Consider the following 24,601-nt stretch of genomic DNA (forward strand, 5'->3'; position numbering starts at 1 on the left):
TATTTATAGAAACTACACAATAAAATAAATAAAATTTGTATTTGTAAATACAATAATATAAAATCCTCACTAACCTTTCTAAGACCGAGATATTAAAACTTATCAGAGAATTTTTTTTGTTTTTCTGCTATATTTATCCTCCAATGAGTCACCTCCTCGTAGATAGATGAAAGTTCAGTATTATTGAAATTTGGGAAGTGCTTTTTTGTAAAGCACTTTAAGTTTGATATTTTTAAATTGCTTATTCTACAAAAAAGTAGAAGGGGCTTATTTGTGGATAAATACAGGCATTTTAATTAATATTTGATGAAAAGATGTATTATTTTGACTTCGTTCAGTGACCTTGAAATGAAGTCAAGGTCATTATCAAATGGCAAATCTCCAGATCTTATGGGTCTTGAGAATTCTTTTAATAGACACATTGACAGTTTACAGACTGGCATCAGCTCACAGCAATATACACATGCCAATGTTTATCTGTCTATACAAAATATAACATCAACACTTTTATACAACAATTATCTCCTAGTTATGGTGAAACTCTCAACTGACCTTGATGAGGGCGTCTGCATCAAAGATCTTGCCCTCCATCATGTCCTGTGAAAGTAGACCCATGAGTGAGTAGAATTCGTCTGCACTCCCCACCGACAGAATACGTCTGAAAAAGGCAATCAGACGAGGATTATACCTATGGCCAGGGAATGTTTACATCCTCAGACAGTAATCTTTTCTTTGTTGTCCAATCAATTATTTCTATTAACATTCCATTATTTTCTTTGATTTTAATACCAATTCTGATTCAATTGTATGTCACTGGTATTACACTGCAAAATATACCAAAACTAATCAACATACAATGCTATTACTACTGTGTAACCACAGGAACATGGTAATAACATTGTATGTTCCTGTGTTTACATAGTAATAACATTGTATGTTCCTGTGTTTATATAGTAATAACATTGTATGTTCCTGTGTTAACATGGTAATAACATTGTATGTTCCTGTGTTTACATAGTAATAACATTGTATGTTCCTGTGTTTACATGGTAATAACATTGTATGTTCCTGTGTTTACATGGTAATAACATTGTACGTTCCTGCGTTAACATAGAAATAATACTGTATGTTCCTGTGTTTACATATTAATAATACTGTATGTTCCTGTGTTAACATAGTAATAACATTGTATGTTCCTGTGTTTATATAGTAATAACATTGTATGTTCCTGTGTTTACATGGTAATAACATTGTATGTTCCTGTGTTTACATAGTAATAACATTGTATGTTACTGTGTAAACATGGTAATAACATTGTATGTTTCCTGTGTTTACATAGTAATAACATTGTATGTTACTGTGTTAACATGGTAATAACATTGTATGTTCCTGTGTTAACATAGTAATAACATTGTATGTTTCCTGTGTTTACATAGTAATAACATTGTATGTTACTGTGTTAACATGGTAATAACATTGTATGTTCCTGTGTTACATAGTAATAACATTGTATGTTTCCTGTGTTTACATGGTAATAACATTGTATGTTCCTGTGTTTATATAGTAATAACATTGTATGTTCCTGTGTTTCCATGGTAATAACATTGTATGTTCCTGTGTTTACATGGTAATAACATTGTATGTTCCTGTGTTTACATGGTAATAACATTGTATGTTCCTGTGTTTACCTAGTAATAACATTGTATGTTCCTGTGTTTACATGGTAATAACATTGTATGTTCCTGTGTTTACATAGTAATAACATTGTATGTTCCTATGTTTACATGGTAATAACATTGTATGTTCCTGTGTTTACATGGTAATAACATTGTATGTTCCTGTGTTTACATGGTAATAACATTGTATGTTCCTGTGTTTACATGGTAATAACATTGTATGTTCCTGTGTAAACATAGTAATACCATTGTATGTTCCTGTGTTTACATGGTAATAACATTGTATGTCCAGTGATTACAGAACATGGTAATACCATTGTATGTTCCTGTGTTTACATAGTAATACCATTGTATGTCCAGTGATTACAGAACATGGTAATAACATTGTATGTTCCTGTGTTTACATAGTAATAACATTGTATGTCCAGTGATTACAGAACATGGTAATAACATTGTATGTTCCTGTGTTAACATAGTAATAATACTGTATGTTCCTGTGTTTACATAGTAATAACACTGTATGTTCCTGTGTTTACATGGTAATAACATTGTATGTTCCTGTGTTTACATAGTAATAACAGTGTATGTTCCTGTGTTTACACATTAATAATATTGTATGTTCCTGTGTTTACATAGTAATAACATTGTATGTTCCTGTGTTTACATAGTAATAACATATTGTATGTTCCTGTGTTAACATGGTAATAACATTGTATGTTCCTGTGTTAACATAGTAATAACATTGTATGTTTCCTGTGTTTACATAGTAATAACATTGTATGTTACTGTGTTAACATGGTAATAACATTGTATGTTCCTGTGTTAACATAGTAATAACATTGTATGTTTCCTGTGTTTACATAGTAATAACATTGTATGTTACTGTGTTAACATGGTAATAACATTGTATGTTCCTGTGTTTACATAGTAATAACATTGTATGTTTCCTGTGTTTACATGGTAATAACATTGTATGTTCCTGTGTTTATATAGTAATAACATTGTATGTTCCTGTGTTTCCATGGTAATAACATTGTATGTTCCTGTGTTTACATGGTAATAACATTGTATGTTCCTGTGTTTACATAGTAATAACATTGTATGTTCCTGTGTTTACATAGTAATAACATTGTATGTTCCTGTGTTTACATGGTAATAACATTGTATGTTCCTGTGTTTACCTAGTAATAACATTGTATGTTCCTGTGTTTACATGGTAATAACATTGTATGTTCCTGTGTTTACATAGTAATAACATTGTATGTTCCTGTGTTTACACAGTAATAACATTGTATGTTACTGTGTTTATATAGTAATAACATTGTATGTTCCTGTGTTTACACAGTAATAACATTGTATGTTCCAGTGTTTACACAGTAATAACATTGTATGTTCCTGTGTTTACATAGTAATAACATTGTATGTTCCTGTGTTTACATGGTAATAACATTGTATGTTTCCTGTGTTTACATGGTAATAACATTGTATGTTCCTGTGTTTACATGGTAATAACATTGTATGTTCCTGTGTTTACATGGTAATAACATTGTATGTTTCCTGTGTTTACATGGTAATAACATTGTATGTTCCTGTGTTTACATGGTAATAACATTGTATGTTCCTGTGTTTACATGGTAATAACATTGTATGTTTCCTGTGTTTACCTAGTAATAACATTGTATGTTCCTGTGTTTACCTAGTAATAACATTGTATGTTCCTGTGTTTACCTAGTATTAACATTGTATGTTCCTGTGTTTCCATGGTAATGCTGTCACTACCATGTAAGAGGTTTTCCTGACCAGAGTTATATGTGTAATGTTGGTATCATACAGTCAGTCATAGAAACAATGGTCCTCAGTCTCCCCAGGGGCCCCATATAAATTGCTTGTCTGGTAAAACAAGGTCAGTTTTCATCCCCATGGAACTGAAATATGTGATACAAGATATATAGGAACTTTTTATTTGACAGATGTCAGCAATTTTGGACTAGACAGCCATTTGTTTGTCAGCATATTTGAATAACATAAAATTAAAAAAAATAGAATTCCGCAGAAATAGAAGTGTCGCTATACAACATTTAAGGTATTATGTGGACGATATCAGGGCTTCATGATACTATTGTGTGTCATAACTCCAGCAATAAATAGAATTTGAAACAAGAATTTAACTCAAACTGCAATCCCTCACTCATGAAAAAGTCATGTATCAAGATACACATTGATGTGCAGATTGTGTCGATTATAATAAGTGTTAGTGAAGAAATATGGCAGAGTACCCGGAGAAAAACCAGTGGCCTACAGTCAGTACCTGGCAGCTGCCCCACGTAGGTTTCAAACTCGCAACCCAGAGGTGGAGGGCTGGTGATAAAGAGTCGGGACACCTTTACCATTTGGCCACTGTGGCCCCTAAAAATACAGATAATATATTATAATGGTTTCAAATGTAATGTCACTCCATGCTTTTAAAAAATATGGAAAGCATGGTGTTCAATTACATTTGAAACCATTACAATATATTATAAAATGGTCCTTCTAAAACCTAATATGGAGTGAATACATAACCTTAAAAAATTACACAGGCTAGAGTTACATGTATGTCCCATTACATCAGATCACCTTAAAACATATTAAAACATCAGATAAGAGTTATCTCCCTTATTAAATTAACCCCCCCCCCCCTCCTTCTACACCAGATTATATATACATGTTAGTAAGAGTTTCCCCCCTTTACACTACAGTATAGAGGGTGAAGCTATGGCCCCTTATACCAGAGAACAAGAGGCCCATGGGGCCTGTATCGCTCACCTGGTTGGATTTGACCAAATGTCAAAATAATGTTCATGTTCAATTCCTTTTGTTTGTTAACCTCAAACAATGCTATTTATGGTTATAGCGTGGGGATCCCAACTGCTTTAAAGAAATAATGAAGTCCAGACTCTCTGAGTTTACAACATGCATTTATAACTTTATGACTAGTAGTGATTTAAAGGAATTACCTCTATTTCCCCCATTAGGCCCCGCCCCTTTGGCCCCTTGGGGGTCAAAGTCACCATTTATGCAAAATCTGTTCCCCTTCCCCCAAGAATGCTTCTGACTAAATTGGGTTCAAATCCATTCATAACTTAATGACAAGTAGCGATTTGAAGGAATTACCTCTATTTCCCCATTAGGCCCCGCCCCTTTGGCCCCTTGGGGGTCAGAGTCACCATTTATGCAAAATCTATTCCCCATCCCCAAAGGATGTTTCTGACCAAATTGGGTTCAAATCCATTCATAACTTTATGACAAGTAGCGATTTAAAGGAATTACCTCAATTTCCCCTATTGGGCCCCGCCCCTCAGGCCCCTTGGGGGTCAGAGTCACCATTTATGCAAAATCTGTTCCCCTTCCCCCAAGAATGTTTCTGACCAAATTGAGTTCAAATCCATTCATAACTTTATGACTAGTAGCGATTTGAAGGAATTACCTCTATTTCCCCCATTAGGCCCCGCCCCTTTGGCCCCTTGGGGTCAGAGTCACCATTTATGCAAAATCTGTTCCCCTTCCCCAAAGGATGTTTCTGACCAAATTGGGTTCAAATCCATTCATAACTTTAGGACTAGTAGCGATTTGAAGGAATTACCTCTATTTCCCCTAATGGGCCCCGCCCTTTTGGCCCCTTGGGGGTCAGAGTCACCATTTATGCAAAATCTGTTCCCCTTCCCCAAAGGATGTTTCTGACCAAATTGGGTTCAAATCCATTCATAACTTTATGACAAGTAGCGATTTGAAGGAATTACCTCTATTTCCCATTAGGCCCCGCCCCTTTGGCCCCTTGGGGGTCAGAGTCACCATTTATGCAAAATCTGTTCCCCTTCCCCAAAGGATGTTTCTGACCAAATTGGGTTCAAATCCATTCATAACTTTATGACTAGTAGCGATTTGAAGGAATTACTTCTATTTCCCCATTAGGCCCCGCCCCTTTGGCCCCTTGGGGGTCAGAGTCACCATTTATGCAAAATCTGTTCCCCTTCCCCAAAGGATGTTTCTGACCAAATTGGGTTCAAATCCATTCATAACTTTATGACTAGTAGCGATTTAAAGGAATTGCCTTAATTTCCCCTATTGGGCCCTGCCCCTCAGGCCCCTTGGGGGTCAGAGTCACCATTTATGCAAAATCTGATCCCCTTCCCCGAAACATGTTTCTGACCAAATTGGGTTCAAATCCATTCATAACTTTATGACTAGTAGCGATTTGAAGGAATTACCTCTATTTCCCCATTAGGCCCCGCCCCTTTGGCCCCTAGGGGGTCAGAGTAACCATTTATGCAAAATCTGTTCCCCTTCCCCAAAGGATGTTTCTGACCAAATCGGGTTCAAATCCATTCATAACTTTATGACTAGTAGCGATTTGAAGGAATTACCTCTATTTCCCCATTAGGCCCCGCCCCTTTGGCTCCTTGGGGGTCAGAGTCACCATTTATGCAAAATCTGTTCCCCTTCCCCAAAGGATGTTTCTGACCAAATTGGGTTCAAATCCATTCGTAACTTTATGACTAGTAGCGATTTAAAGGAATTGCCTCAATTTCCCCTATTGGGCCCCGCCCCTCAGGCCCCTTGGGGGTCAGAGTCACCATTTATGCAAAATCTGATCCCCTTCTGCCAAGGATGTTTCTGACCAAATTTGGTCAAAATCCAATAAGAACTTGATGACTAGTAGCGATTTGAAGCAAAAGTTGACGGACGGACGACGGACGACGGACGACGGACGCTGCACCATGGCATAAGCTCACCGGACCTTCGGTCCAGGTGAGCTAAAAACAGAACACACTAAAACATCCAGGTAGTGTTTACACTATTTCTGTATTTCTACATTAATGACAATATTTACTAATTTTAGAGTTGTCATGATAAATAATACTGACCTTGACAATTTGCCCCAAATTGCCAGTGCTGTACGGAGCAGGATTTCAGATCCCTCCAGCAAGATGGAGTCCCAAACACGAAGAACCACAGCCTTGGGCAAACATGTGGCAAACATGGTGAGAAACCACTGCATGGTGAATACATTGGTTAGGGGTGGCTCATAGTTAGCACCTGTAAATCAGAAACCACTCCATGGTGAATACATTGGTAAGCGGAGGCTCATAGTTAACACCTGTCAAACAGAAACCACTCCATGGTGAATACATTGGTTAGGGGTGGCTCATAGTTAGCACCTGTCAATCAGAATCTGTTAATGGCATTGGTAGCGATGGTGGGAAAAGGTATTTAATCCTTTTCCCTCGATCCTGCTGTCTTTGTGTCCAAAAACGTTCATCTTTTCAAAAATATATCATTTTTTATTTTGTTTGATTTCTATTTTCCTCTCTGAAAGGCAAGTGTTTGTAGTTTATCTGGTCATCTTTGAATACATTTGGAACATTTGCAATTCACTATTGGTGAAATAAAGTATTCTGATGATACAGATTGATAGAATTTATGGCAACAGTCAAATGTATTAGAAGACGTCACACCCACACAAACCTGATCAATATCAAGTCAGAAGTGTTGGCAATCACAGCTACAACCTGTTCTCCAGGATAACACAGTCAGTCATCAGATACAGGCAACTCCAGGATAACACAGGCAGTAAACAGATACAGGCAACTCCAGGATAACACAGTCACCAGATACAGGCAACTCCAGGATAACACTGACAGTCACCAGATACAGGCAACTCCAGGATAACACAGTCAGTCACCAGATACAGGCAACTCCAGGATAACACAGACAGTCACCAGATACAACTCCAGGATAACACAGCCAGTCACCAGATACAGGCAACTCCAGGATAACACTGACAGTCACCAGATACAGGCAACTCCAGGATAACACAGTCAGTCACCAGATACAGGCAACTCCAGGATAACACAGTCACCAGATACAGGAAACTCCAGGATAACACAGACAGTCACCAGATACAGGCAACTCCAGGATAACAAAGACAGTCACCAGATACAGGCAACTCCAGGATAACACAGTCACCAGATACAGGCAACTCCAGGATAACAAAGACAGTAACCAGATACAGGCAACTCCAGGATAACACAGAAAATCACCAGATACAGGCAACTCCAGGATAACACAGAAAGTCACCAGATACAGGAAACTCCAGGAAAACACAAACAGTCACCAGATACAGGGAACTCCAGGATAACACAGACAGTCACCAGAAACAGGCAACTCCTGGATAACACAGAAAGTCACCAGATACAGGCAACTCCAGGATAACACAGTCACCAGATACAGGAAACTCCAGGATAACACAGACAGTCATCAGATACAGGCAACTCCAGGATAACACAGACAGTCACCAGATACAGGCAACTACAGGATAACACAGACAGTCACCAGATACAGGCAACTCAAGGATAACACAGTCAGTCAGCAGATACAGGCAACTCAAGGATAACACAGAAAGTCACCAGATACAGGCAACTCCAGGATAACACAGACAGTCACCAGATACAGGGAACACCAGGATAACACAGACAGTCACCAGATACAGGGAACACCAGGATAACACAGACAGTCACCAGATACAGTCAACTCCAGGATAACACAGACAGTCACCAGATACAGGCAACTCCAGGATAACACAGACAGTCACCAGATACAGGCAACTCCAGGATAACACAGACAGTCACCAGATACAGGCAACTCCAGGATAACACAGACAGTCACCAGATACAGGCAACTCCAGGATAACACAGTCACCAGATACAGGCAACTCCAGGATAACAAAGACAGTCACCAGATACAGGCAACTCCTGTCTGTGAGGATTGTCACCTGATTTCATGTATGTGAGGATAGTCAACTGATGTCATGTCTGTGAGGATTGTCACCTGATGTCATGTCTGTGAGGATAGTCAACTGATGTCATGTCTGTGAGGATTGTCACCTGATGTCATATCTGTGTGGATAGTCACCTGATTTCATGTATGTGAGGATAGTCAACTGATGTCATGTCTGTGAGGATAGTCACCTGATTTCATGTCTGTGAGGATAGAGACCTGATGTCATGTCTGTGAGGATAGAGACCTGATGTCATGTCTGTGTGGATAGTCACCTGATTTCATGTATGTGAGGATAGTCAACTGATGTCATGTCTGTGAGGATAGAGACCTGATGTCATGTATGTGAGGATAGTCAACTGATGTCATGTCTGTGTGGATAGTCACCTGATTTCATGTATGTGAGGATTGTCACCTGATGTCATGTCTGTGAGGATAGAGACCTGATGTCATGTCTGTGAGGATAGTCACCCGATGTCATGTCTGGAGGTAGAGACCTGATGTCATGTCTGTGAGGATTGTCACCTGATGTCATGTCTGTGAGGATAGTCACCTGATGTCATGTCTGTGAGGATAGAGACCTGATGTCATGTCTGTGGGGATAGAGACCCGATGTCATGTCTGTGGGGATAGTCACCTGATATTAAATATCATGAATTTTGTTGGTAAATCTGATGTATAGTAATAGATATGGTTGGTTTACCACTAGTACACAGACTGATGTTGGCTGATGTTTACTGGTGTTGGATAGTCTATATTAGATGGGAACAGGTTTGATTTAGAATTGTTGTATGTCCCATTAATAAGGTCAAGAAAGAATGGTGAAACAGAAGAGTATAGAAAGAGGTGATATTATATATCAATTATTAATTTATAATGACACCAGACATATATGCTTCTGCCCTTGCCTTACCTGTGGTCTTGTCCTGTGCAGCGTACTGCAGATAATCCAGGTGTTTGGAAAGTTTGGGAAACATGAGTCCGAGCAGGTCCCTAAACACTGCCATATCCACTGACAGGGCACGCAGGTTGTTAGCAAAGTAACTGTCGGGTAGCACATGGTCGATCAAGTAGATCATCACCTAGTGAACAGTATCATCAGTAAAATATATAGCTATAGGATAGTACATATCAAAGGAGGAAACAAACGTGTTTAGGATTACAGACAGTTCCTCTATAATAGAATTAGCTTAAACAACACTATGTTACATCCATGACATTATAAATTCATACAGATGTTGTGACTAATACATCATATAAGAATAATTTTGTTTCTTCTGTAAAACCAGTCCAAAGTAAAGTTTACCATGAGAGCATCATCTTCCTTTCTCTCCATGACCTCCAGTAACAGAGCTGCAATGACATTGAAACCCTGGCAGTAACCCACAGTCTTATTCCATCTAGCATAGGCCAACAGAACTCGCTTCAATACAGCACGGTCCTCGTCGTTATCCTGACCACTGAATCCACTGCAGCCTGTTCTGTGGAGGTCCTGTAAATAAGGGCAGACAACTAAGTTAAACAAAGTGAACAATGGCAGACAGGTTTAGACAATTACAGGTAACAAGGGCAGACAACTTAGAAATATGTTAACAACTTAAAGGTACAATGGCAGACTAAATAAAACAAGCAACTACCAACATGAACAAGGGCAGACAAGTTAGACAACTACAGGTCTATCAAGTAAATCATCAAAATTCCAGTTCCAGTTTTACATTTACCAACAATACCAGTCCCAGTGTTGCTTTACCCACAATTCCAGTGTTACATTACCCACAATTCCAGTTTAACATTACCCATAATTCCAGTTTAACATTACCCAATATTCCAGTTCCAGTTTCACATTACCCACAAATCCAGTCACATTATCCACAGTAATACTACCCAAATGTCCAGTTTCAGTTTTTACCCACAATTCTAGCCCCAGTGTTATATTACCCACAATTCCAGTGTTACATTTCCCACAATTCAAGAGAGGCATTACCCACAAATGCAGTATGTGTAATACTACCCAAAAGTCCAGTTTCAGTTTTTACCCACAATTCTACTCCCAGTGTTATATTATCCACAATTCCAGTGTTACATTATCCACAATTCCAGTTGAACATTACTCAATATCCCAGTTCCATCTTTATATCTACCCACGATTCTAGTGTTACTTTTTATACCCACAATTCCAGAGTTACATTATCGAAAACTCCAGTCCCAGTGTTACATTGTCAACATTTAGTGTAACATTACCCAAAATTCCAGTGTTATGTTACCCAAAATTCCAGTGTTACGTTACCCACAATTCCAGTGTTATATTACCCAAAAGTCCAGTTTCAGTTTTACATTTACCAAAAAGTCCAGTTTCAGTTTTACATTTACCCAAAAGTCGAATTTTAGTTTTACATTTACCTATATTTCCAGTGCACATTACCCACAAACCACTGCTGCATTACCCACAATTCCAGAGTTACATTATCCTAAAATCCAGTCCCAGTGTCTTATAACCCACAATATCCCATGATATTACCAACAATTCTAGTGTTACATTACCCACAATGCCAGTGTACATTACCCACAATTCCAGAGTTACATTATACCCACAATTCTAGTGTTACATTACCCACAATTCCAGTGCACATTACCCACAATTCCAGAGTTACGTTATCCAAAACTCCAGTCCCAGTGTCATATAACTCACATTTCCAGCAGGGTTCAAAGTGGATATTTTAACCAGGTGGCCTATTTGGCTACCAAGTCATAAAATCTAGATGCCAATTGGAAAAGTTAATCGCCGGCCAAGTTGTCTCAACTTATAAAAAAAAATCTTTTAATTCTTTAGTATAGTAAAACATCTCTGTAACTTTTTCAATTGTGAGCGTCATTTTAGCATTGACTGCAACCTTTGAAGGAGTTAACACAATCGCAAATTTACATGATTTTTTAGGGGCCATGCAGGCACCTTATAGGTCAATAACTGGTCACCAATGGTGAATTTAAGGCACCATGGCCACTAAAATAGGCGCCACTTTGAACACTGTCCAGTGTTACATTACCCACAATTCCAGTGTTATATATGTTACATGCAATATAACTCTGCCAGCCTTACAGATAGTTTGTGTAGCACATACTCCTCTTACAATAAAGTGTTGTATATTACTCACACATCTACATGTACATCTTTCACACATATTGACAACACTTGGTCCTAGTCAGACATGGTTTCCATCAACTTAAATAACACAATCATCTTATCAGTTACTTCAAAATCAATAATGTGTGAGACAGCAAATCTGATCAATTATGTATTTCCCTTATGTAGTCTGTCTCTGTACTTGAAGAGAACACAATCCAAGTGGGTTTTAAGATTGGTTTGTAAGAGCATTACACAGAACCAGTGTATCATATATATAACCTTATATCAAACTCAGTTTATCTTACCTTCAATTTCAATTCTACTTTTTCAATTATGGCTTCATTCCAAAAAGGGTAAGCTTTTCAGAGAAAGGATTATACTGTATTGATTAATCCTTAAGCACAAAAGATTAGGAGTACCATGTTCCACATTCTACTCGAGTACTGTACTAGTTCCATAGATTTAGAGTACCAGGATCCACAGTCTATATATAGCTACCAGAGTACCCGATGATGGGTATAGACTGTACTAGGTCCATAGATTTGGAGTACTAGGTCCATAGATTTGGAGTACCAGGTTCATAGATTTGGAGTACCAGGTTCTACAGTCTACCTAAGTACCTGATGATGGTATAGACTGTACTAGTTCCATAGATTTGGAGTACCAGGTTCATAGATTTGGAGTACCAGGTTCTACAGTCTACCTAAGTACCTGATGATGGGTATAGACTGTACTAGTTCCATAGATTTGGAGTACCAGGGTCTACAGTCTACCCGAGTACCTGATGATGGGTATAGACTGTACTAGTTCCATAGATTTGGAGTACCAGGGTCTACAGTCTACCCGAGTACCTGATGATGGTATAGACTGTACTAGTTCCATAGATTTGGAGTACCAGGTTCATAGATTTGGAGTACCAGGTTCATAGATTTGGAGTACCAGGGTCCACAGCCTACCTGAGTACCCGACGATGGGTATAGACTGTACTAGGTCCATAGATTTGGAGTACCAGGGTCTACAGTCTACCCGAGTACCTGATGATGGGTATAGACTGTACTAGGTCCATAGATTTGGAGTACCAGGTCCATAGATTTGGAGTACCAGGGTCCACAGTCTACCCGAGTACCTGATGATGGGTATAGACTGTACTAGGTCCATAGATTTGGAGTACCAGGTTCTACAATCTACCCTGAGTACCTGATGATGGGTATAGACTGTACTAGTTCCATAGATTTGGAGTACCAGGGTCTACAGTCTACCTGAGTACCTGATGATGGGTATAGACTGTACTAGTTCCATAGATTTGGAGTACCAGGGTCTACAGTCTACCCGAGTACCTGATGATGGGTATAGACTGTACTAGGTCCATAGATTTGGAGTACCAGGTTCTACAGTCTACCCGAGTACCTGATGATGGGTATAGACTGTACTAGGTCCATAGATTTGGAGTACCAGGGTCTACAGTCTACCCTGAGTACCTGATGATGGGTATAGACTGTACTAGTTCCATAGATTTGGAGTACCAGGTTCTCATCTTAAAAGTTATACCAGGATACATAGTAAAGTATTGTTTAAGTCAAAAATTTAAGGTTTTAGGAGTGTGCTACAAACATCAATTTTAAAGCAATTGACAAAATGTTGAAAATATATATTCTCCCTAAAAATCAATAAAAGAATTCCTTGTAGCATTTGTTTGCTCATAATGTGTATTGATTGTTGTTATTATGAAGATTGATAAGAATTCTGGAGACAATTTAGGCAGAAGGGTGAAATGGAAGTTGAAGGATATGACAGATATTTTCTGAAGTAGGAAGGTGTAGAAGAAATGGCGCTGATTACATTCTTTAAAGGCAATTAAAAGCTGACAGTGAAGGTTTGTACTGTATGTCGGATTGGTTGGGAATAAATCACAGATAGGATTTGATTTTAAAATGCTATTCTTTCAAATGAACATACACTACAGGCGCCCAATTCTATATATCTGTCAACCAGATTGCATTTGTATTGACAATAAGTAAAAATGTTTCAGTTTATAAAAAGATACCCTCCTATGACAAAAGTATGTTCTAGTATTAATCATATTCAAGGAAGTGTGGACATTTCCGTATGTCCTCTGTTTAGAGACAAGTACACTCCTCCGACCCTATCTAAAGTCTGTTGGTACATGCTTTCTCTCCAACACTGACCATTTGTGCAAACACAACTATAAAAGTATTCTACACCATGTGATCTGGTCGACGAAGCACGTACATTAATTGTACCTGAGGTCATACAAATGTATTAGAGCACTGAAGATGGACGTACATTAGCAATTACTCTCAAAACAAAATTATAAATTAATCTAAAATACAAATTTTACTCCATCCATCTTTCCGTGTGCATAGTGGTTGTACAGTAGTCTATTTGACTACTATGGGAGGTCAAGGATGCACTTCTAAACATATTGCATAACACTGGAGTATTTGTGTGTTGATCACCTTAACTTGGTGAAGTTTGACAAGGCGTCTTCTGATGGATATAACTGATAATTCTATTGTCAATATAGCTGTACAGAGATCTTCCACTCAAAGACCAAGGTAGCAGTATTTGTCTTATTTGTTCTATTTATTTTCATATGTTTCAGGACTTTTTGTTTGCCTTCCACATTTGTATCATAACTAGATTGCAATTTTTTTCTTCTATTTTACAAATACTGCAACCATTCTATGATAATTCTCTTCTATTTCCATGTTCATGTTTTGTAAATGGTATAATATGTAAAAAGCTGTGGGGAAAAATCTAAACTCTATGTGCTGCGAGATGTGTCGCTAAGTTGTACATATATTGATCATAAAGGAGTGACAACTGGCTTGATTGGTTAACAGGTTCCGTGTCTCCCTTCATTGCTGGTGGCTGTGTTTATAGGTGACAAGAGGGGACCGACTGTAGTGACTGGCGTTGTCGGTATCGCCCTCTGGTGAGACTTGTCCTATCCATACGGCCTGTCCACAGGGACAGACAGCTCCCTTGGACGGCCATGGGTGTCGTGAAGTGGTCCTTTTTTTTATCAAACACCATAAGAACTCGCTTGGCAACTCAATCTTTTATAGGATCGGATGCCCATACTATCATACAAACTAAAATGTCAGCATTTCCTTAGATATCATGACTACAACATACTGTCATCATAAAGGAATATCTTAAAAATGATTTCCAAAAACTGAAACTTCATATACATTGTATATATTTTCTAAAAATCTCAGTTAGAGGATTTTTTAATTTACACTGTCAGATTTAATATTCATCTACAATATATATTAATGTACGTATACAATTTAACAGGGTCTTTGATTCTTATATAAAATTAAATCAATCTAATCAATGAGCTGTTTAGGTAGAGCGACTAAAAAGTCATATATGATACATGCATCAATGTACAAATTATTTCCTCAGAGAATCCTCCTGGTCAATTGATTACTTTAAAGATGAAATGTTTTTGAATTTTCATCTGCCTGCTACATCCCTACACCCATTCTAGGGATATTTCTTGCCATGATTATACACTGTTTTTTATACTGCCAATGATTCTACACCTCAATAATATCTCTAGGAGGAGGAAGATATCACAAAACCCTAGCTACCCAGGCAGTCTACATTATTATTGAGGGCCTGAAACCCCTTAAGGGAGACTTCATTATCTCAAAGAGGCTGAAAATGTCACAAAAACCCTGGAGTAACAGGTAGACTTCATCATTATTGAAGATCTGAATCCGCTAAAGGGAGGTGTCAATATCTTTAAGAGGCTGAAAGTATCACACAAGAATTTATTGTCTCGCATGTCATCATTTATATTAAGTCATCATTTGGTGTTTATTTTCTCGCATGTCATCATTTATATTAAGTCATCATTTGGTGTTAATTGTCTCGCATGTCATCATTTATATTGAGTCATCATTTGGTGTTTATTGTATATAATGTTGTAATTACCTAAAATTTTCACAAAATGTTTCTATTGCTACAATATATTTCAACAAATATAAAAATTGAGAAATTATGCTAAACCCCAAGCTAATCAGAAAACTTAAACATTGCACAACTAATTAACACAGTTCAATTAACGGTAAACTGTAGGTGGAATTAAAAATCTGAAATGTGTGTAGGGATGCCCATGAATAGATGGAAGTATGATCCAGGTTTGGTTATTACACCACAATTACTATGCGAGTAATTAAACTCAACCCCCAGCTTAACAGAAAACTTTAACATATGACCCAATTAATTAACAAAGTCCAATTAACTGTAAAATTTAGTTTAAATTGTGAATCTGAAATATGTGCATAAGGATGGTTATATATAGATACAAATATATACCAGGTGCCATTATAATATACCTTAAAGCTGAACATAAATGTCAGACACTACTGCAAGAAAAGTGACACCTATATCTCACCTATCCACCTATATTCACACTACGTCGCCGACAGCACAGACAGCCACACGCAGCGACAGACAGCACAGCGAAGCGCACACCGACAGCGCACACCGAGAAAGCGCACACCGAGAGCACACCGAGAGCACACAAACAACCGAGAGCCACCGAAGCACACCGAGAGCGCACACCCGAGAAGCGCACACCGAGAGAGAGACACCGAGAGCGCACACAAGAGGGCACACCGAGAGAGAGGCACACCGAGAGCGCACACCGAGAGAGACACACGAAACACACACTAGACGCACACCGAGAGCGCACACCAGAGAGGCACACCGAAAGAGCACACCAAGAGGAAGCGCACCGAGAGCCACACCTAGAGCGCACAACCGAAGCGCACACCGAACTTAGCCACACCTACACTAAGAGAGCCACAACACCGAGACTCACACACCGATATATCTCACACACTTTAATCACCACCGATCTCACAAAAAAACAATAAAACAAATAAACCCAAAATATAACCATATCAAAATAAAATTAAAAAATATATACCCTTTATTCAACAACCTATACAATAAAATCACAAAAAAACCAAACCAACCTTTCCCCCTATATCTAATATAAAAGGGTTTCCAAAAATTCAAGAAACGACTTTAAACTCAAAGAGGAAAAGGAAAATTTTGGAAAGAAACAATAAGGGAAAAAAAAGAAAAAGGGGAAACAAAAGGGAAAAAAGAAGAAAAAAAAAAAAAAACTAAAAGAACCCCCAAAAAAAAGGCGAAAAAAGCCAATGGCCAGACCCCAAAAAGAGTTAAACCCCCAAAAGAAATGGAAAAAACCCAACAAGACGGGACCCCCCCAAAAAAACCCAAATTTGAAAAAAGAAACAAAAGAGAAGACTTACACCTTTTTTAACCAAAAGAAAACAAAAAGATAGGGCACGATACATTAAAAAACCACCAAATGAAAAAAAGCCCGGAAATACACCTATATATATCTCACACCTATATATCTCACACCTATATCTCACACCTATACCTATATCTCACACCTATATATATCTCACACCTATATCTCACACCTATATCTCACACCTATATCTCACACCTATATATATCTCACACCTATATCTCACACCTATATCTCACACCTATACCTATATCTCACACCTATATCTCACACCTATATCTCACACCTATATCTCACACCTATATCTCACACCCTATACCTATATCTCGCACCTTTATCTCACACCTATATCTCACACCTATATCTCACACCTATGTCTCATACCTTTATCTCACACCTATATATATCTCACACCTTTATCTCACACCTATATATATCTCACACCTTTATCTCACACCTATATCTCACACCTATTTCTCCCACCTTGATCTCACACCTTTATTTCACACCTATGTCTTACACCTATATATATCTCACACCTATATCTCACACCTTTATCTCACACCTATATCTCCCACCTATTTCTCACACCTTGATCTCACACCTTTATTTCACACCTATGTCTCATACCTTTATCTCACACCTATATCTCCCACCTATTTCTCACACCTTTATCTCACACCTTTATTTCACACCTATATCTCACTCCAGCCTTCTATAGGTGTCTGTAATTATAATAAGGGATAAAACTGATTAAATCTTGAAGGGAGCATCCATTATTTCTCTGTGTGGGACAATCAGATTGATTATTTGAAATTAGAAGAGAGGATTTACATCATATCAGGGGTTACCAGTTAACTGTAAAGATCAAACTTTTAAAATAAAAACCTGAAATGCCAGATTGCCCATTTTTCTGACAAGTCCAGGACTTTCTGCCATTGATCTGGCCCCTCAGACCCGCCAACAGACTATTCACCCAAGGTAGCTTTAGATCTTATATTGATCCATGTATGTCTCTTAATCAATGTCTACTTGGTGCTATTTCCCACTTACAGATAATCCAACTCTTGATTTAGTTTTTTATCAGAATAAGACAAAATTACTAGAGAGCGTTATTCAACTCTTAATTTATATTCCAATTAGACATTATCTAAACAGATTACCAGATATCATAGGTATGTTTAGTGGCTACATGGATACACTTTAATACACCGTATCTCAAATGTTTATATACATGTAGTCCCTGTGAAATCTACAGCCAGATAAAGATCATAGACTATATATGGTGAACGGTATAATAGCCAAGAAATTATTGTACTTCAATAAAATTAAGATTCAGCTCCATTAACATTATATGTAGTCTTATATTAATGAAGAAGTGTATTGATATGGGAGGTTTGATGTTCCCAGCATACATACATACATACATACATATATACATATTCATTGCACAACCAGCTGTTGCACTGACAGCTGATACAAAGTTTTCCTGGGAAATATAATATTGCCCACCAGATCACAGTAACAAATCCCTGTGTTGTAAAAAGCAGGTGATATAGCAGCAGCTATAAAAACATAAAAACCAGTTGGAATATTTGAGTGTGTGATTTGCTAAGACTGCATGACTTTGAAAGTGTTGGCAATAAAGTCATCAATGAAAGTCTAAGCAGTATCTAGAAATAGCTCTTACAGGTACTCTTTAACAACTTTCCTTCGACTTTAAAATTCATATACAATGTACGTTTTCCTTTTCAAATAACCTGAAATAACTCAAGGGAAAAAAGTAAATATTTTAAACAATTATTCATAGGAAGTCTAAGCCATAACTAACATTAGATATTGGACAACTGATTAAAATCAGAGCTATCATTAATTGAGAAAAACATATACTGTCCCAAGGGCATATAACTATGATGGCTCCAGGCTAATTTGTACCCCTGGGCAGACATATGTCAGATATTACAGGGCACATGTAACTATGATGGCTCCAGGTTAATTTGTACCCCTGGGCAGACATATGTCAGATATTACAGGGCACATGTAACTATGATGGCTCCAGGCTAATCTGTACCCCTGGGCAGACATATGTCGGATATCATAGGGGACATGTAACTATGACGGCTCCAGGCTAATTTGTACCCCTGGGCAGACATATGTCAGATATCATAGGGCACAATTTTTTTGTAACTATGATGGCTCCAGGCTAATTCGTACCACTGGGCAGACATATGTCAGATATCATAGGGCACAATTTTTTTGTAACTATGATGGCTCCAGGCTAATTCGTACCACTGGGCAGACATATGTCAGATATCATAGGGCACATGTAACTATGATGGTTTCAGGCTAATACAGGGCAATACAGATGTGCATTTGTATGTAAGTGGTGATGTATACACTAAAATGGAGTTAAATTAATATCTCAACAAACCCATATCTCGCTTAAAGTTTATCAGACTCCCCTGTGTACAACTCAACAAACCAATATCTCACTTAAAGTTTATCAGACTCCCCTGTGTACAACTCAACAAACCAATTATATCTCACTTAAAGTTTATCAGACTCCTCTATGTACAACTCAACAAACCAATATCTCACTTAAAGTTTATCAGACTCCCCTGTGTACAACTCAACAAACCAATTATATCTCACTTAAAGTTGATCAGACTCCCCTATGTACAACTCAACAAACCAATTATATCTCACTTAAAGTTGATCAGACTCCCCTATGTACAACTCAACAAACCAATTATATCTCACTTAAAGTTGATCAGACTCCTCTATGTACAACTCAACAAACCAATATCTCACTTAAAGTTTATCAGACTCCCCTGTGTACAACTCAACAAACCAATTATATCTCACTTAAAGTTGATCAGACTCCTCTATGTACAACTCAACAAACCAATATCTCACTTAAAGTTGATCAGACTCCCCTATGTACAACTCAACAAACCAATTATATCTCACTTAAAGTTGATCAGACTCCCCTGTGTAGAACTCAACAAACCAATATCTCACTTAAAGTTTATCAGACTCCCCTGTGTACAACTCAACAAACCAATATCTCACTTAAAGTTTATCAGACTCCCCTATGTACAACTCAACAAACCAATATCTCACTTAAAGTTTATCAGACTCCCCTGTGTACAAGTCAACACACCAATATCTCACTTAAAGTTAATCAGACTCCCCTGTGTACAACTCAACAAACCAATTATATCTCACTTAAAGTTTATCAGACTCCTCTATGTACAACTCAACAAACCAATATCTCACTTAAAGTTTATCAGACTCCCCTATGTACAACTCAACAAACCAATATCTCACTTAAAGTTTATCAGACTCCCCTGTGTACAAGTCAACACACCAATATCTCACTTAAAGTTAATCAGACTCCCCTGTGTACAACTCAACAAACCAATTATATCTCACTTAAAGTTTATCAGACTCCCCTGTGTACAACTCAACAAACCAATATCTCACTTAAAGTTTATCAGACTCCTCTATGTACAACTCAACAAACCAATATCTCACTTAAAGTTTATCAGACTCCTCTGTGTACAACTCAACAAACCAATATCTCACTTAAAGTTTATCAGACTCCCCTGTGTACAACTCAACAAACCAATTATATCTCACTTAAAGTTGATCAGACTCCCCTATGTACAACTCAACAAACCAATATCTCACTTAAAGTTTATCAGACTCCCCTATGTACAACTCAACAAACCAATTATATCTCACTTAAAGTTTATCAGACTCCCCTGTGTACAACTCAACAAACCAATATCTCACTTAAAGTTTATCAGACTCCCCTGTGTACAACTCAACAAACCAATATCTCACTTAAAGTTAATCAGACTCCCCTGTGTACAACTCAACAAACCAATATCTCACTTAAAGTTTATCAGACTCCCCTGTGTACAACTCAACAAACCAATATCTCACTTAAAGTTTATCAGACTCCCCTGTGTACAACTCAACAAACCAATATCTCACTTAAAGTTAATCAGACTCCCCTGTGTACAACTCAACAAACCAATTATATCTCACTTAAAGTTGATCAGACTCCCCTATGTACAACTCAACAAACCAATATCTCACTTAAAGTTTATCAGACTCCCCTGTGTACAACTCAACAAACCAATATCTCACTTAAAGTTAATCAGACTCCCCTGTGTACAACTCAACAAACCAATATCTCACTTAAAGTTAATCAGACTCCCCTGTGTACAACTCAACAAACCAATTATATCTCACTTAAAGTTTATCAGACTCCCCTATGTACAACTCAACAAACCAATTATATCTCACTTAAAGTTTATCAGACTCCCCTGTGTACAACTCAACAAACCAATATATCTCACTTAAAGTTGATCAGACTCCCTCTATGTACAACTCAACAAACCAATATCTCACTTAAAGTTTATCAGACTCCCCTATGTACAACTCAACAAACCAATTATATCTCACTTAAAGTTAATCAGACTCCCCTGTGTACAACTCAACAAACCAATTATATCTCACTTAAAGTTTATCAGACTCCCCTCACAGTGTACAACTCAACAAACCAATTATATCTCACTTAAAGTTTATCAGACTCCCCTGTGTACAACTCAACAAACCAATATCTCACTTAAAGTTTATCAGACTCCCCTGTGTACAACTCAACAAACCAATATCTCACTTACAGTTTATCAGACTCCCCTGTGTACAACTCAACAAACCAATTATATCTCACTTAAAGTTGATCAGACTCCCCTGTGTACAACTCAACAAACCAATATCTCACTTAAAGTTTATCAGACTCCCCTGTGTACAACTCAACAAACCAATATCTCACTTAAAGTTTATCAGACTCCCCTGTGTACAACTCAACAAACCAATTATATCTCACTTAAAGTTTATCAGACTCCCCTGTGTACAACTCAACAAACCAATATCTCACTTAAAGTTTATCAGACTCCTCTATGTACAACTCAACAAACCAATATCTCACTTAAAGTTTATCAGACTCCCCTGTGTACAACTCAACAAACCAATATCTCACTTAAAGTTGATCAGACTCCCCTGTGTACAACTCAACAAACCAATTACAGTCAAACTTCGATGTTTCGAAGTTCAAGGGACTACCAGATAAACTTCGAAACAGCGGGACTTCGAATTATTCATGGTTGACAATAGATCGATGTTTTCTTGATAATGACCATATATGTTAACGTTACATGTCCTCGGTGTCTTCGTGATGATCATCGCCTGTCAGGCTCAAAAGTTAATTTATACCTCAAACAGAACAAAATAAAAATACTTTTCATTAATTATACCTAAGCATTTTATTAATTAAACAAACTATGTATCGGTTACAAAACACTGATATCGCGTTTAACAGATAAAGCAAAATAAGTACAATGCACACTTACGTAAGTCGTTAGGCTTTTCTGCTAAAGACACGTGCGGTTACGTTATGCATATAAAATACGGAATGCCGATCGGTTGGAGAATGCATGATTGAATGACAAATAATCGATTTACTTGGATATTTATGTATAAGTTTGCAATGTGACACTTATGAGTGAAGACATCGCTAATTGTTTGTGTTTAAAATTGGTCCACTTGTTTTATAGTTCCGTAAAATTTACTCACCGACCGCTGATTTCAATGGCGGCAAAGATTATCAGAGACGACTACCGGAGTGATTAAATGTCATGGCTTCTAAATACCCCTTTTATCTATCAATTTGGTCTGATTATTAATTAACCCCATGATCGGGAGTGACAACACACGCTATCGTTATCCCTATTGTCAGTCAGGGCATCTAGGGGAGAAGTGTGAAATCTTGCCGCGGGGGTCACGACCAACACCTGTCCAGTGGTCAGTACAGGTAAACTTTTGTTCGAATCATGAGATGTCAATTACCTATGACATCATAGCTAACGGGCCATGAAAAAAGTTCGATACATCGGAAACTTCGATTTATAAAAATTCGAATCATGCATAGGTTCGTTAGTAGCGTTATATAGTAAGGAAATTCGGGACCAAGCAAAAAGTTCGATACAGCGAGAAATTCGAATCAACGAAGTTCGAATCATCGAGGTTTGACTGTATATCTCACTTAAAGTTTATCAGACTCCCCTGTGTACAACTCAACAAACCAATATCTCACTTAAAGTTGATCAGACTCCCCTATGTACAACTCAACAAACCAATATCTCACTTAAAGTTTATCAGACTCCCCTGTGTACAACTCAACAAACCAATATCTCACTTAAAGTTGATCAGACTCCCCTATGTACAACTCAACAAACCAATATCTCACTTAAAGTTAATCAGACTCCCCTGTGTACAACTCAACAAACCAATATCTCACTTAAAGTTTATCAGACTCCCCTGTGTACAACTCAACAAACCAATATCTCACTTAAAGTTTATCAGACTCCCCTGTGTACAACTCAACAAACCAATTATATCTCACTTAAAGTTGATCAGACTCCCCTGTGTACAACTCAACAAACCAATTATATCTCACTTAAAGTTGATCAGACTCCCCTATGTACAACTCAACAAACCAATATCTCACTTAAAGTTAATCAGACTCCCCTGTGTACAACTCAACAAACCAATATCTCACTTAAAGTTTATCAGACTCCCCTGTGTACAACTCAACAAACCAATTATATCTCACTTAAAGTTGATCAGACTCCCCTGTGTACAACTCAACAAACCAATATCTCACTTAAAGTTTATCAGACTCCCCTATGTACAACTCAACAAACCAATATCTCACTTAAAGTTTATCAGACTCCCCTGTGTACAACTCAACAAACCAATATCTCACTTAAAGTTTATCAGACTCCCCTGTGTACAACTCAACAAACCAATATCTCACTTAAAGTTGATCAGACTCCCCTATGTACAACTCAACAAACCAATATCTCACTTAAAGTTTATCAGACTCCCCTGTGTACAACTCAACAAACCAATTATATCTCACTTAAAGTTTATCAGACTCCCCTGTGTACAACTCAACAAACCAATATCTCACTTAAAGTTTATCAGACTCCCCTATGTACAACTCAACAAACCAATATCTCACTTAAAGTTTATCAGACTCCCCTATGTACAACTCAACAAACCAATATCTCACTTAAAGTTTATCAGACTCCCCTATGTACAACTCAACAAACCAATTATATCTCACTTAAAGTTGATCAGACTCCCCTGTGTACAACTCAACGAACCAATATCTCACTTAAAGTTTATCAGACAAAATTAAAGGGTAGATGTGAAAGCTATACCTCTCTTACCACCTAGCTGACCCGAGTCAGTCCAAACTGTTACCTGTCACATGACAGTATTCTAATGTCTCATATATCGATCAGTCGGAACTAATTTGAAATGGAACTGTTTCACAATCATGCCAAGGTATATATGCTTTGAATATCAGAAATTCATTTTGAGCTTTGATCAAAGGCAGCCATATGATGATAATTAAGTTCCACCGTGTCCTCATGGAGATCTAACATATTTATAGCAGTAAATACCTGGTTAAACCTAATAACAGTTTTATTGATTATTTTGAGATCTAATAAATCGCCTTCCTAGAGTTTAGTAATTAGCTGTATAAGTTTGTGTACACTAGCCCATAGGAGATATACAGTG

General features: G+C 37.6%; 1 protein-coding gene across 3 annotated transcripts in view; it reads right to left on the reverse strand.

Annotated features, from left to right (window-relative positions):
• The window catches only part of LOC117331449 (TBC1 domain family member 30-like), an 84,143-nt gene that overhangs the window by 11,427 nt on the left and 48,115 nt on the right, over positions 1-24,601 (reverse strand). For all 3 annotated transcript variants that reach the window (XR_004533551.1, XM_033890167.1, XM_033890168.1), the window contains 4 exons: positions 9,799-9,984; positions 9,406-9,574; positions 6,581-6,752; positions 553-658 (listed from right to left, as the gene is read on the reverse strand). Coding sequence is in view for 2 of the 3 variants with exons in the window: in XM_033890167.1 (XP_033746058.1) it covers positions 553-658; positions 6,581-6,752; positions 9,406-9,574; positions 9,799-9,984 (633 nt within the window). In the remaining variant the exon portion in view is untranslated. The remainder of the gene's footprint in view (positions 1-552; positions 659-6,580; positions 6,753-9,405; positions 9,575-9,798; positions 9,985-24,601) is intronic.

The sequence above is a fragment of the Pecten maximus genome, chromosome 7 (genome assembly GCF_902652985.1).
Source record: "Pecten maximus chromosome 7, xPecMax1.1, whole genome shotgun sequence".
Classification (NCBI taxonomy): domain Eukaryota; kingdom Metazoa; phylum Mollusca; class Bivalvia; order Pectinida; family Pectinidae; genus Pecten; species Pecten maximus.